Source organism: Gracilinanus agilis, chromosome 1 (genome assembly GCF_016433145.1).
Source record: "Gracilinanus agilis isolate LMUSP501 chromosome 1, AgileGrace, whole genome shotgun sequence".
In the NCBI taxonomy this organism is placed as follows: domain Eukaryota; kingdom Metazoa; phylum Chordata; class Mammalia; order Didelphimorphia; family Didelphidae; genus Gracilinanus; species Gracilinanus agilis.
Genome location: NC_058130.1, coordinates 666,546,681 through 666,562,781, shown reverse-complemented (window position 1 = coordinate 666,562,781; position 16,101 = coordinate 666,546,681). Strand labels below are relative to the sequence as shown.

The 16,101-nt window shown below is 40.3% G+C and overlaps 1 protein-coding gene across 2 annotated transcripts in view; it reads right to left on the bottom strand.

Moving 5' to 3' along the window:
- DEPTOR (DEP domain containing MTOR interacting protein) overlaps positions 1 to 15,691 on the bottom strand; it is a 187,418-nt gene extending 171,727 nt beyond the window's left edge. For both annotated transcript variants that reach the window (XM_044668938.1, XM_044668943.1), the window contains exon 1: positions 15,454 to 15,691. In XM_044668938.1, the coding sequence (XP_044524873.1) occupies positions 15,454 to 15,602 (149 nt within the window). In that variant the 5' untranslated portion in view covers positions 15,603 to 15,691. The remainder of the gene's footprint in view (positions 1 to 15,453) is intronic.
- Between the last annotated feature and the right edge of the window lie 410 nt (positions 15,692 to 16,101).

Genomic DNA, 16,101 nt, shown 5'->3' with positions numbered 1-16,101 from the left:
CTATGAGTGTGTGTGTGTGGTAGTAAAATGTTATTAATGAAAAGTTTGGTAATGATTTGTGACTATCTAGTCTCTACAATTATTTCTCCATCAAGTTCCTAAATCACATAAGTTAACTCCAAAAGCAGAGAGTATATTTGTTTTACACACTCAAGAAAAGATCAGCATAGTATCAATTCTCACTTCTATAGATCTATATGAATATGAACCTATATGATTACAATTTGAATTATTAGCTTATCATTACTACAAGTAATATGTGATAGGCAACTATATTCAGTTATTCAAGTAACCAACTCAGCTATCTCTCACTAATAAATCAGCAGTTACAAATTAACAAAGTTATTATTTACTCAAGGTGATTCCTAATTGATAATAGTTCTAAATCAATAATCAATTTATCACATCTTATTGAACTCCCCACATGACCTTTGATGACAGAAGAGTTCTCAAGAAACACTTGTTTCTGGGGCAGCTGGGTAGCTCAGTGGAGTGAGAGTCAGGCCTAGAGATGGGAGGTCCTAGGTTCAAACCCTGCCTCAGCCACTTCCCAGCTGTGTGACCCTGGGCAAGTCACTTGACCCCCATTGCCCACCCTTACCACTCTTCCACCTATAAGACAACACACCAAAATTAAGGGTTTAAAAAAAAAAGAAAAGAAAAGAAATTCTCCCCATATTAAAATGTAAACACTTAATCCTTACATAATCCCTTCTGCTTCCTCAAATGTATTTATCTTTTTATGTTTCTCTGGATCCTTGTGTTTACATTCCAAAGTTACTACTAAACTGTGCACTTTCCATCAGAAATTCTTCTCTATTTCATTAAAAATCCATTTTTCTCTTGTAGAATTATACTGTTTTGCTGGGTAATTTAATCTTGGATTAATCTTACTTGTAAACTGTTGCGTAATTTTCTAAACACAGGTATACAATTTAGATAAAACTTGAGTCAAAATCTCCAAGCTGTAAAGAGTTAGGTTTCTTAAGAGAGGGCTAAGTCCCATAAGGAAGCCAGACCCCTGGTCAAGGCCAGAAGGTCCAGAGCACTCCGAGAGATTTTCCCATATACCCCAAAGAATATCTATCACCAGTTTTATACCAATACAAAAATAGTCCAAGAAAATAGTCATAACTTAAAGAGTCACTTGATAGAAACATGGAGAGCAGAGATGCCTGGGCTAGGGACAAAGATAAGAGTGGGTGGTGTTGGGTGGTACCCGAATCTGAGCCCAGGGTCAGGCATTGCAATGCACAATAGAACAAAAGTTCAAGACACAAGTGATAACTGCTGGGGGCTCATGATAACTTTGAAGGATGGGGCTGACACTAAGAAGGATGCTAAAGCAGTTATTTACTTCATTCAAAACCTGACTACTTATACTAGAATAATCACAAAAAGTCTACTAAAATCATGACTTATGCTCACTATCTTATGATTGTCTTGAGACTTCTGCAAACATTAAAATCTAATCCTCATATAAGGGGGTAGTTCATTTTTCACCCACAAAGCCTATGCCTTTTGCTTGTTTTAGAATATTGTAGTTCATGCTCTCCCCTCTTTTATAATGGTAGTTATCAAATCTTATGTGATCTTGTGGGTTCCTCATCACTAGAACTCTTTTTAGGTTGCTTATAATATTTTTTTCCTTTGACCTAGAAGTTTGGGATTTTGGTTATGGCATTTTTGTGAGTTCCATCTCTGAAGTTTTCTTTCAGAAAATACCTAGAAGGGGGACAGCTGGGTAGCTCAGTGGATTGAGAGTCAGGCCTAGAGACAGGAGGTCCTAGGTTCAAATCTGGCCTCAGACACTTCCCAGCTGTGTGACCCTGGGCAAGTCACTTAACCCCCACTGCCTACCTTTACCACTCTTCTGCCTTGGAGCCAATACACAGTATTGATTCCAAGACAGAAGGTAAGGGTTTTAAAAAAAAAAGAAAGAAAGAAAAGAAAATACCTAGAAGATCCTTTCTATTTTCACTTTGCCAGCTAGGAAGTTTTCATTAATGATTTCTTAAAATTGAAATATACGGGATTTTTGTTTTTTTTTGGTCATGGCTTTCAGGTACTACAATGATTATTACGTTTTCTTTTTCCTTTGACCTCTTTATCCATTATTTGTGATATGAAATATATTACTTTTTCAATGTTGAGTTTTTTAAACTTTAGCAGACATATAATGCTGAGAATTTATATACTTCTGTTTCCATTCAGTAATCAATAAAACCTACTAAATTTAATTTTTCTAAAATTATATTCAAATGTTTATTCCTTTAATAAAAATATTTCTTATTGTCTCATGGATTCATTAACATCTATTTGGTTTATTCTATTTTGCAAGAAATCTGTTATTTTCTAAGGTTTTATATTTTTTGTACCAAGCTGTTAATTCTCCCTCCAAAGTTCCTCCAAGGCTCTCATTTATTTGATTTTTTTTTCCTCCAGAGCTCTCATTTTATTTACAGTATCAGTTTTAAAATATTTACTTAATTTTTTCAATAAATCTAATTGATCTTGAGGCCAGTTAGTTATGTTTGTGTCTAAAATGTCTCTGGTTCCATAATATAAAAGTCTTCATCAGTGGATTTTTTTTTTTTTTGTCTTACTCATTCTTCTAGCCTTGCTTCCGGAATTGGGGCTTTATGTTAGGACCAGGATCTACACACTTTTGGAAAGAAGATTAGGATCAAGTTTGATACTGATCTCTACTGTCTGAATTCCTGTCACTGTTTCCCCCAAGTATTAGGTGCTGTTCTCTTCAAGAATTTCAGCTTCTTTTTATTCTGTCATATTTGTTGGTCTCTCTCCAATTCATTCTTTTATTTTTAAACCCTTACTTTCCATCTTAGAATCAACACAATGTATTGGTTCCAAGGCAGAAGAGTGGCAACGGCTAGGCAATGGGGGTTAAGCCTCCAATTCATTCTTAACACAGCAACCATTGCAAAAATATCTCTACTCAAGAATCTTCAATGACTCCCCACTGATTTGTCAATAAAAATTAAAATCTTCAGTCTAGCATTTGAAGGCTTCCCAAATGACTCCTCCTCACCTTTCCTTTCCAAGCTTATTTTATATCATTTTTCTTCAAATACTTTCCATTACAGTCAATAATAATCTGTTATTTGACCTGGCCCATGATAACATCTCTTGTTCTTGTGCTTTTGCATAAGGATTTATTCCCTCTCTATCACCACTTTGTTTAATTCTAATTTACTTCAAAATACTGCTCAGTTAGTACCTGCTAAACAAAGCCTTTAAAAGGATCCCCTTGCACAGTGATGGTGAACCTTTTAGAGATGGAGTGCCAGCCCTGCTCCACCCCCACCAGACCAAGTGCCATGTCCCACCCCCCACCTCCCCACTCCCCTGGCCTACCCTCTTACCCCAGATAGGGGAAGGAGGAAGCACTCCCATTGGACTGCTGGACAGAAGGGTGGGTGATGAGAGGCCCACATAAAAAGGGGGAGAAGGGGGCAGCTGGGTAGCTCAGTGGATTGAGAGCCAGGCCTAGAGACAAAGAGGTCCTAGGTTCAAATCCAGCCCTCAGATACTTCCCAGCTGTGTGACCCTGGGCAAGTCACTTGACCCCCATTGCCTACCCTTACCACTCTTCCACCTAGGAGCCAATACACAGAAGTTAAGGGTTTAAAAATGTAAAAAAAATAAAATAAAATAAAATAAAATAAAATAAAGAGGGGGAGAAGAGTGGCCCAAGTGCTCCACTCCCCTCCAGCTCTGCTCCCGTCAAACCTAGCTCCTCTACAACCCCACACCATGGAAATCACCTTCACCACAGACTCAACAGGCTGCTGTCTGCCCTGCACCCTCAAGCAGCATGTTAGGCCCATCCTTTAGCTCCCCCCCCCACCCCACACCTTACCCCAGACAGGGGAGGAAGCGCTCCCATTGGGCTGCTGGGCTGAGGGGTGGATCATGTGAGAAATGTCTTTAAGTACATGTGGAGGGGGAGGGAAACAGCTCTGCCCCGAGTCCCTCTGGCTTTCTAGTAACAAACTCTGACAGGTGACTGCAATTGTGCCCACAGAGAGGGCTCTGCATGCCCTTTTTGGCATCTGTGCCATAGGTTCACCATCATGCCCCTAGGATGTTAATGTTTTCTTCCAGTGAAATCACTTTGCATCTAAAGAGATGTAGAGGCAGCTGGGTGGCTCAGTGGATTGAGAGCCAGGCCCAGAGACAGGAAGTCTTGGATTAAAATCTGGCCTCAGGTACTTCCTAGCTGTGTGACCCTGGGCAAGTCACTTAACCCCATTGCCTCACCCTTACCACTTTTCTGTCTTAGAACCAATATACAGCATTGATTCTAAGACAGAAAGTAAGGGTCATTATTAAAATAAAATAAATAATTGAACAAAGAAACAAAGAGATGTTTGTAACATACTGGTCCATATATAAGCAGTTTAAGGGCAAAGACTGCTTTATGTTCTTATTTGTTTCCCTAATACCTACCAGGGCAGCTAGGTGGCAAGTAGATAGAACACGGGACTTGGAATCAGAAAGATTCATCTTCATGAGTTCAAATCCAGCTTCAGATATTTAATAGCTGTGTGACCCTGGGCAAGTCACTGAACTTTGCTTCGGTTCCTCATCTATAATATAAAATGACCTAGAGAAGGAAATGGCAAGCTATTCTAGCATCTTTGCCAAGAAAACTCCAAATGGGGTCACAAAGATCCAGACAGAATTGAAAACAACTATATACCACCACCACCTAGCCACAGTGCCTTACAAATAGTAGCTGCTTAATAGATATTTGTTGGATTGAATTCTAACCCTTTATTCCACCCCTGTAAAAAATCTACCACTCCAATAGAGAGAGGATGGTTTAAAAATCTCCATCACCAAAGTACAGAATATATATATATATATATATTCCTCCTTTTCTCCATTAGAATCAGCTACCTAGAAAAATAATCTCTCTTCCTCTCCATTTATTCAATTCTTATCCATCTTTTAAAACCCAGCTCAATTACCAACATATCCATAAAGCTTTAGCTGAGTGTCCTCTCTCTCTTCTGAACCTACAACTCTTGTCTATACTATTCAATAGACAATTAACCATGACTTATTGAATAATGGAGGTTCTTTTATTATAATTATAATTATAATTAACTTTTCATGTATATCTATGTTCTCTCCACCTCTGAATTGTAAACTTCTTAGAGGGAAGCCTTTTGCTTGCTTGTATGCACTAAGGTACATTCTAGAGTTAGTTATATAGTAGGTAACAAATATTTGCTGAATCAATGATTCAATCATCTCTTTGTACACAACATTATCAATTTCTCTCTCTCTCCCTTTCTCTTTCTCTCCCTCTTTCCCTTCTACCTTCTCTCCCCCTCCCTCTCTCTGTCCATCTATGTCTTCTTCCTAAATTCCTTCTTCCTCCCCACTTTGTTCCTCTCCCTCCTCTTCTCCCTCCATCTCTCTCTTTCTCTTTCATTCTCTCTTTATCTCATTCTCTCTCATTCTCTTTTTCTCTCTCTCATTCTCTCTCTCTCTCTCTGGGTCTCTCTCTCATACACACACACATGCACAATTAAATAAGAGCATAGACACACACACTTTCTTCATTCCTATTATCATGACTATAAAAAACTCCATCCAACTGGTTAAGAAAAAAATTGGCAAAGTGAGTTAGAAAACTCAATATATGAAAAAAAAATAAGGAAATCTTTACAAGAAATCAAAATACTATAACATCCTCTCTGAAAAACACTGATGAATGCAGGCCTGGCAATTCCTAGGGCTCTTCTGGCTACTTCACCATCATGGAAACCTACTATCCCCCTCATTTTGAGTCACAATCATGACTTTGAGGCCTCTCTTTCATAACATTACTGGGTGTATTAGAGCAATATTCTCACTTTATGTTAGAAGCATGGTTAACTTCTCTTCTTATTGTTGTTCAGTCATTTTAATTCTGTCCAACTCTACATGACCTCATTTGGATTTATACTGGCAAAGATACTGAAGTAGTTGACCATTTCCTTCTCCTGCTCTTTTTGCAGATGAGGAAACTGAGGTAAACAGGTTTAAGTGACTTGGCCAAGATCACACCACTTATAAGCATAAGACCAACTCTGAACTCAGGAAAATGAGTCTTTTTTACTCCAGGTCCAGCATTCTATTCATTGGGCTACCTAGCTGCCCTTAACTTCTCCAGATATTTTATTAATTTCCCATAAAAATTATCTGTAACTTCTTTTCTATGTATCTCACTGAAGATTATATCTACTTCATTTAAAATTTAGGATTATGAGAAATATAAAGAAATCTGAAAAAATCTATATAAAATAATGCAAAGAAAAGAGAAAAAAATCAAAAGTAGAAGAGTACATACAGATTACAACTGTATAATAGGGAAAACATACAAATGTATACCTAAATGTAGGTTGAATGACAAAAAAAAGTTCAAAGGGACAAAGAGATAACTGGTAAATTAGGGAGAGGAAGTAGACCTATGATTTAATTGCTAAAGGGACACTCTCTTCCCTAGCTCCCTAGGAAATTCCTTCTATCAGTTGTAGATCAGCACTTTATAATCTTAAGTTTGGAGGTGCCTGTCCCACTCCGAGAGTAAATGACTTTCTAACAGTCACACAAAGAGTATAAGTCAGAGTGGGGAACTCATCTCAGGTTTTTGCTTTATGCTGTCTCTGCTACGTTTGATACACATTCTGTGTATCAAAATTCATATTTTCAAATGCAAAATAGTTATTGGCTTTTTGATGTTTAAAATTTATAATAAATTATATATGTGTGAATCAATCAATAAGCATTTATTAAATGCCAACTGTGTGCCATGTATTTTGTTAAGTGTATGTGAGTGTGAGAGAGACAGAGAGGGAGAGAAAGAGACAAACTAACTACCTAACAGATTGACTACCTAAATAATAATAACTGGCATTTAAACATTACTTCAAGTTTTGCAGAAGACATTATCTCATTTGAGATGAACAAGAGATGCATGCTCTTGTAATTAATCCCCAGCTTTGCAAAGAGATCACAGATCTTGAACTAAAAGAGGTCTCAGAAGGCATGTAGTCCAATCTCTCATTTTATAGATGAAGCAACTGAGGCCTCAACAAGTTGAGAGACTTGCTCAATAACATACAAATAGTAAGTTCTAAAGGTGGGATTTGAACCCAGTTACTTTGACTCCAGAGCCAGTTATCTTTCCATTGTACAACATTACCTCCTATGTAATAACTCTCTAAGTGTCTCTTGCAGTGAATTCTATAGGTAAATAGCTAATTCAGAATAATGTGCTTCCATTTCCATTTCTTGTGAATACACATCATTGTTCTGCTGAGTGGGGGTCCTGTGGTTTCATTAAATTAAAAAAAGTAGTTTGACTTAAAAATCTACCTTGAAAAAACATTCAGATTTTATATACAAATTCCGAAGAAATATTATTAAAATCTTGTATTTAAAAAGAATCTATTTCTCACTAGGTTTTTTTTGCTTTTCTATTCATGATAAAACATAATGTTTATATACCATACAGATTTAGGATTTCAGATTTCTGGCTCTACATCATTACATGCCAGCTTCCAAGCATCTTACTAAAGAAAGTTAATGGCACCATTTTAAAGGCACTTAAACAAATCATTTTAAGAGATTTGGAAAAACCTTGTAATGTATCCCATTCAACAAGAATCCATTAAGCACCTACTATGTATAAATCACTGGGATAAGGGAAAGGACAAAGATAGAGACCAACAGAGACATGTCCTACTTTCAGAAAATCCAATAAATGAACATTCAAAATTATAAAACATATCATCAATGACTTATTATTCATATTGTAAAAGGATTCACCACAGAATTCCTTTTTAAATATCTAACTAAGCTATGGCAGTAAAAGTACAATCCTCTTTACAAAGATTGGTATTTCAGGAAGTTTTCTAGGACTCATTCTGTGTAAAGTAAGCACCCAGGTACTTAGTAGATAGCAAACTTTCTGTAGAGTTGATGTGGCCAGCTCCATTGAACCATGCCATGGAAATCTACATTTAAAATGTGTACTTGGGGAGCACCTGTAACTGTTACATAGCTCTATTAATCCTTACAACCTCAACTAAATCTTGTCTGTTAATCTTTCACTCTGAGATTCTGTGAAAAGGGGCAAACTCTTCTTTTTAAGTGATTAAGGAATGAAAGAATTCCTAAAATAATACAAAGAAGGGCACCTCTGTGGCACAAAATGAGTTCTTTTGAGATACATGCCAGCAAAATTCTAAAATTCTGTATAGATACACAATGTTATTCTCTCTCTCCCTCTGTCTCTGTCTGTCACTCTGTGTCTCTGTCTCTGTCTCTGTCTCTGTCTGTCTCTCTGTCTGTCTCTCTGTCTGTCTCTCTGTCTGTCTCTCTGTCTGTCTCTCTCTCTCTCTCTCTCTCTCTCTCTCTCTCTCTCTCTCTCTCCCCAGCTCCTCCTCTTCTGCCTTTTCCCAGAAATAGACCACCCGGGTGTCACAATTTGTTAGGAGCCATCCAGAGATCCAGAGCTTAACATGTAAAGTAATGAAGTTGCTGACCCTGCATGAGATACAAAGATGATCTAAAAGGGATGTTTCCATTTAATGATTTTAGAAAAGATATTAATTGGTTCCATATGGTTTTTCCCAACTTCAAGTCATGGTCTGGATAGCTTTTGAGCTGTTTGTGATTGAATAAAAGGTTTTCTTGCTCTCTTTGCAAGAAAGCCAATTCTCTGCAGCTGTTCCTCGTTCAACACTCGTGGTCTTGAGTGGGGACTTTTCAGAGCCGGTAAGATGAGGACGATCTGAAGTAGAACCATCTAGCAGGGTGTGGGGCCTCAACTCTTGCCTAATGTTCCATACATGTGATGCTGATAATAATAGTAATAATAGCTCACATTTATATAGTACTTGCTATGTGCCAGGCATGGTACTAAGCACTTTATAATTATTATCTCCTTTGATTCTCATAACAACCCTGGAAAGGAGATACTATTATTATCCCCATTTTACAAATAAGGAAACTGAGGTAGAGTGAGGTTAAGTGACTTGCCCAGGGTAGTCACACAGCAAGTATCTGACACTGGATTTAAACTCAAGTCTTCTGACTCTTGACTTAGTGCTCTAACCATCATACTACCTAGCTGCTCTTTATAAGGCCATTTTTTGGTATCATTTTGAATATGCTTTTGCATTTTCGTAACTGTGGGCAGCTAGGTGGTACACAGTGGATAGAGTGCTGGGCCTGGAGTCAGGAAGATTCCTTTTCCTGAGTTCAGATCTGGTCTCAGATAGTACTAGCCATGTGACTTTGGACAAACCACTTAACCCTGCTTGCCTCAGTTTTCTCATCTGTAAAAAGAGCTGGAGAAGTATCTGTGCCAAAAAAAACCTCAACTGGAGTCATGTAATCAGACAGAAAAAGCTAAACAATAACTATATACATGTGGCTTCTTTTTAGTAGAAGGCAAGCTCCTTGAGGATAAGGAGTTTTATTTTATCCACAATTCACAATCAAAATTTAAAAAAATATTTTTAAAATACATGTTTAAGCAAAATGCAAATATATTTGATATAGACTATGCAAGACCCCACATCTTTTCAAGGACAGTGGGTGAAATGGTGGGCGGAGGGGAATGTTCTGTAGAAAAGGAGATAAGATAACAATTATTGCCATGGTCTTCAGTTGGCTGTTTTTTGTTGTCCTTGGGTAACTAGCAACAGACACAATAAGAAGAAGGCTTGGAGAGATTCTCCCACCCTCCTCCCCAAAGAAAAAATTCTTCTCTTGACTTTCAATCAATAATCAATAAACATTTATTAAGAGCCAACTATGTACCAGGTATTGTGCTAAGTGCTCCTTTTTGCATGTCTAACTGTCCACCCTCTGTGATCAGGAAAAGAGAACCTAGTGGCCACATTCCCTACCTCCACCAATCTTTATTTCATTGTTCATTAATCAAATAACAAGTATTTATTAAATTCCCACAATGTCAGGTGCTATGCTAGGCAGAGAAGGTACTAAGAGAAAAAATGAAATTTCCTGTCTTCAAGGAGCTTACATTCTATTGGGGGAGACAAGGTGTACATAAGAACATAAAAAGTGCTCTAAGTTTATACAAGGTACTAAGAAGGCACCAATACTTGGTGGAACATGAAAAGACTCATGTAGAAGATGGCACCTGAGCTGAGCTTTGAAAGGAATCACAGCTGAGAAAAGCGAAGTCCTAGAGAACCCCTGCAAGAGGGGAACAAGAAGTGTGAATTAGCCAAGAATCACACTTAGCAATTGCTCCACATGGTCTCTCTGTTGGAGCAGATAATTGCTAAAGGGATGCCTTTGGGGCAGGGGTACAATTAGATGGCTCAGTGGATTAAGAGCCAAGCCTAGAGATGAGAGATCCTGGGTTCAAATCTGACCTCAGATACTTCCTAGCTGTGTGACCCTAGGCAAGTCACTTGACCCCCATTGCCTACCCTTACCACTCTTCCACCAAGGAACTAATACACAGAAGTTAAGGGTTTAAAAATATATTTTAAAAAATCATTTCAAAATGGAAGGTAAGGGTTTAAAAAACATAAATAAATAGATGTCTTTCAGTGTTGCTGGTGATGGTAATAGTGATGATGATGAAGATAACTTCATTAACAATAACGACATTCTCAGGTTTTCCATTCTTCTGAAAACAGAGAAGTTGGAGAATATAATCAAGTGGATTCCTGAATTAAGAATGCAAAACACTAGTTTGATAGACTAATGTAGTATGTTTTCATGTGGGCTTACTCTACTTTTAACACCTTTTAGATATTTAAACTTTAAATCACTCACAATGAGAAGTACTTAACTTTGTCACTTTGCCACTTAAGCAGCAATTTTCAGCTTCTAGTAACTTCTCTGTAAGTGAATATAGCATAGGCATGCACCTCACAAACACTCTCTACCTATGCTTCCAATCTCACCAAATATTACACTAAGCACTTTTCAAACCTTGCCCCGCTCTACCCCCTTACTATGGTGGAAACTGAGGCTTAGAGAGGGAAGGAAGCACTAGTCTAACTTGACTTGTATTTCTCTCCCAGCTAACCAACCCCCAAAATGGTCATTTTATATTCCCTAATTTTTTTTTAGGTTGGTAGACAAAGGATAGAGAACTACGTTGCAAGTTTAGAGAGCCTGGGTTCAAATCTGTCCTTAGATACGTCCTAGTTGTATGACCCTGGGCAAGTCACTTTACTCCCACTGCCACTCTTCTATCTTAGAATTGATACTAAAATAGAAGGGAAGGGTTATTAAAAAAAAAAAAAAAGAACAAGTTTCTATGGAAAACTCTACTAGCTATTCAGAAAAAAAGAGCATTAGATCTAAAAGCCAAAAAAAAATGAAGAGACCATACATTAGGACTTAAACTTTAAACTAAAGATGAAGAAATAAATCTACTGTAACTCCTTGGCTTAAATAAAATTACTTCTGAAATTGAATCATCCTGGCAACTTCGAGCTTCCTAAGTAAATCCAAAATTAGATTCTAAATATTAGAGTTCAAGAGTGAATGAAAAAAAGGATGTATTCTATACCAAACAAAAAACAGATAAAACTGAATACTTGTTGAGATTCACTTAGAAGGCATATAAAAGTATACGGTATTCTTTATCCTATTACCTGCTATCTCAGAGAAGGGGAGGATAGAAATGGAAAAGGGAGGGAGATAATACAGATTATAAAATGTTAAGAAAAGATTATTTAATGAAATGTAATAGTATTAAAAATAAGTACTGCAAAAAAGAGGATGTGATGATTGGGGTGGCTAGGTTGCTCAGTGAACAGAGCATCAGGCCTGGAGTTGGGTTGACATGGGTTCAAATCCAGTCTGAGAAATTTCCTACTTCTGTGGCCCTGGGAAAGTCACCTAATCCCCACTGCCTAGCCTGTATTGCTTTTCTGCCTTAGGATGGATATTCAGCATCCATTCTAACACTAAAAGTGAGGGTTTAAAAAAAAAACAAAAAACCACCTGACCTTACTAGCTGTGTGACCCTGGGCAAGTCACTTAAACTTGTTTGTCTCAGTTTCCTTATCTGTCAAATGAGTTGGAGAAGGAAATGGCAAACCACTCCAGTGTCTTTCCCAAGAAAACTCCAAAATGGGGTCATGAAGTGTTGGACGCAGCTAAACAACAACAAGCTATGCCAGGCATGGTGCTAAGAGCTGGACATACAAAGAAAGTCCTGCTCTCAGGGAGCTCACAGTCTAAAGGGAGAGATTACATGAAAACAACTACGGACAAATGAGCTTTACACAGGATAAACTGGAGATAATCAACAAAGGGAAATCACTAAAACTAAGGTGGATTGGAAAGTTTCCTTCTGAGAAGGTGGGATTTACTGGTGTAATGCAGGGTTGCTAGCAGAAGCCTTTGCTTTTGCAAATTCAACTGTAAGTAGCACAACCCTGCATTACACTGGGCACTTGAAGGTAACAAGGGAAACTAGGGGACAGGAAATGAGGGAGAGATTTCCAGGCAGAGAACATGCCTAGAGTGTCAAAAATGGCACTAAAACTTTTGGGACACTATATTAAAACTGCTCTGTCCTTGCTAACTTTGTTCCCTTAAATAAGTCATTTGATCTCTCCTGAGAAGTCTAGGATTTTCTCATCTAGAAAATGATGAGGGATAAACTAGATGACCTTAAGGTACATTATCTGTCTTTAGATGAAGGAAAACAAACTTATTCTCTTAACTAATCAACAAGTATTAGGGGCAGCTAGGTAGCACAGTGGATAGAGAGCCAGGTCTGAAGACAGGAGGTCCTGAGTTAAAATATGACCTCAGACACATCTCAGTTGTATGACCCAGGGCAAGGCACTTAACCACCTTTTTATCTAGCCCTTACCACTCTGCCTTGGAACCAATACCCAGTATTTATTCTAAGACAGAAGGTAAGAGTTTACTAGGTGTCACTATATGCTAAGCACTGTGCTATCCACTGGCAGACAAAAACAAAAAATAAAACAATGACTGATGCAAAGGTAGAATTACTGGAAGCCACTGTCGACATGGAATCTAAAAACCCCAAACTTGTGGCCTAGTGAGATCTGAAGAACCCCACGTTTTAGGAATAGCTTATAGGTTAGAGACCCCCAAAGCTAGTTCCCAGTACCCTGTTCCCTTGAGAATCCACCCTGAAGGGAATCTCAGGCTAGCAGTTGCAGACAGAATAATGGACCCTAGGGTAAATGCTAAATATCCTTTTGTCTTAGGTAGTCTTCCCATTGTATCAGAGACCCTTTCCCAGGAAGACACACCAGGGCAGGGACCATCCTTTAGTATCCATTTTAAGTAGCCCCTTCCCTTACACCCTCTGGCTCTGGCTAGGATTCCTTTCCCAGGCTTGATTGTATCCTGTCAGTATGATAATGTCAATCATCTTTCCCAGCCCCTAGATCTTCCAAATGGTATATAAGTCCCCCAATTTCTTTTGTTCCTAGGAGTCATCACCTAGAGGTCATCTAGAGGGTGGCACTCCCAGGGGGTCAGGGACCAGAGCAAGCAGAGTTCAATCCTCAATTCTGCATTAAGGCACTGAGGCGCAGGGCTCTGAGTGGAGGCCTAATCAGCCCAGTTCCCCCTTTTCCTTAATTAAAGAGTGGCTTTTCTGACTATTTAATAGTTCTGTGTTTTTTCTAAGTTAACACCATAAAGGAATAGAAATGTACAAATTACTTTTCAGTTCTAAAACCAAATCTAAACTTTTCTTTGAAAATTCAATTAGCTCTGTTAACTGGGTTTTTGGGAACCCCAAGTTTGCCCCTGTCCCTTGGGAACTTGCCTTTAAGGGAAGTCCCAAACTTAGATTGAACAATGGATCACCAAGCAAATATTAAGTATCTTGAATAGGAGTGATAGAAATGTTCAAGTTCTCAATCACCCTTTTTGTCTTAGAAGTTTCTTCCACTCTCTGGTACCCCAGACTCTATAGTTATAGCCTCATTCTCAAGCCTGCTTGGAACCAAGTCAGAGTATGTTTTCTGTCCTTAATTCGCCAAAAGGTATATAAGGCCCCAAGTTCTTCTGCTCTATGGAAAAATCATCTTTGTCTGTGAATTCCCAAAGCCACTGTCCCTGGAGCCCCGGGGCTTTGGCTCTGAGTGAAATTAAGTCCTTGACTGTGTGGCCGTGGAATCTTGAGCACTGTCTCTTGTCCTGATTAAAGATTTGGTTTTATGACTACTTCAGTGGTTCTGTGTTGTTCCAAGTTGACAGCTCTAATGCTGACTTCCAGGATCTTTCGCTCAGTTTGGCAAACAATGTCAACAGCAAAGGATCGAGTTCCTTGAAAAACTCTTCATTCGTTCAATCTTGAAATACCTCACCAGGAATTAAAATGAACTAGAAACGTCATGGAAGTATTCGAAAGAGCAGGTGCATACATTTCCAACCGGTGATCTCTAATGTTATTCCTGTACTAAACTGATTTCCTAAGGGAATGACCACCAGAGAGGACGCAGGGTCACCGCCACTGCGGAGCTCCATTTCTAAATAAAAATTGTAAGAGACTTGGGGGAGAGGCAGAAAGGAAGCTTTTATTAGGCAAGATGAAGACAAGGAATATTGAAGTAGCAATCTTGAGATGTGAGACGTGCATTCTAATCTCTGGCTATATAACTAATTAGCTTAGACACACTTCGTGCCTCCGTTTCCTCGTCTGTAAAACCAGGGGGATGGACTAAATGTTCTCTCGGGTCCTTTCCAACGCTCAAATAGATGAATCTCTAGTGGAGACTCTTTGTATCCCTACCCACCCTGCATGTCAGGCCCAGGAAAATCCTCCTATTCTTGCTGCAGAACCGGGAGGGGGAAGAGGACCGGAGGGAGTCGGGGACCGGCAGCTCTGCCCAATCCACGACGCTCGGGTTGGCAGCGAAAATCCCGGCACCGCTTCTGGGCTGCCTGCCATGCTTTCTTCTCCCCAGTCTCAGCAGGTTCGGAAAAACGAGAGAAAACCTCAAATGGAAGAGCTCTGTTAGATCCGCCCCGCCCTGGCACGGAAGCTGGAGAATAAGGGGATAAGGAGAGGGTGTGTAGACCCGCACCCCAGCCCTAAAAGAGCTAGCCCTTTCGGCCCCTCGGCCTTTGCCAGCCGCGAGAACCCGCAGCAGCTGTCAAACCTTGTCCCGAGGAAAGGAGCCTTTGCCGGGTCGGTTGGGAAGGAAGAGCACAAGGAGCTCTCTGCGCCCCCAGCGCTGAGAGCCCGAGTCGCGGAGAGGAAAACCGGGAGCCAGCGGCCGCAGGCACCGCCCTGTGCGCCCGCAGCGCGCGGGCCGGAGCCGGGCGAGCCCAGGAGGAGCCAGCCACAGCGCAGCGCAGCGCAGAGCGCGGGGTTGGGGCAGGGGAGCCGGGCGCGGAACAGCCGCTACCAGAAGCACTGCAGTCACGGTCCCTTACCGTAGCTGCTCCCCGGTGACCAGAATCTCTGCCATGTGCTCCAGTTCCCTTTGCTGCAAGCCTCCGCTGACCGTGCCACCGCCGCCGGTGCTGCTGTTGCCCGTGCCGGTGCCGGAGCCGGTGCTGCCGCTGCTGCCCTCCTCCTCCATGCTCGCGAGCTGCTCACTCTCCTCTCCCCGCGGTATCCTCGCCAGGGTGTTAAGAATCAGCCAGCCCTTACAGAAGCCCCCGCCGCCATCTCTGTTGGGGGCAGCTTCGGGGCTCGCATATGATTGGGGAGAGCGCAGTGAATCCCTCCCGCCTAGCAGGGAAAGGGTGGAGCTATGGCCCGGAGGGTGGGGCCGCGGGCGTGGCAGAGCCCGCGTGGCCCTTGTGGGCGGGACCAGAGGGAAAACATAAACACGAGGCTGATGTCAAGTGGGGAACTTGAGGGCAGCTTTTGGTCAAGAACTGACCGTAGTTGATCAATGGAGCGCAAGCCGGGTGGCCCCTCTTGGGAGTCGCCAGTTGTTTGGATTTAGTATACAAACTGTGGTACATTGTTATCATTTTTGTTATTTATGACCCTTGTTATACTAAGTTAGGAGAAGAAAGGAGAACCTTTAATAGAGGCTCAGAAATAAACTGAACTGGACAAAGAGAGGATAT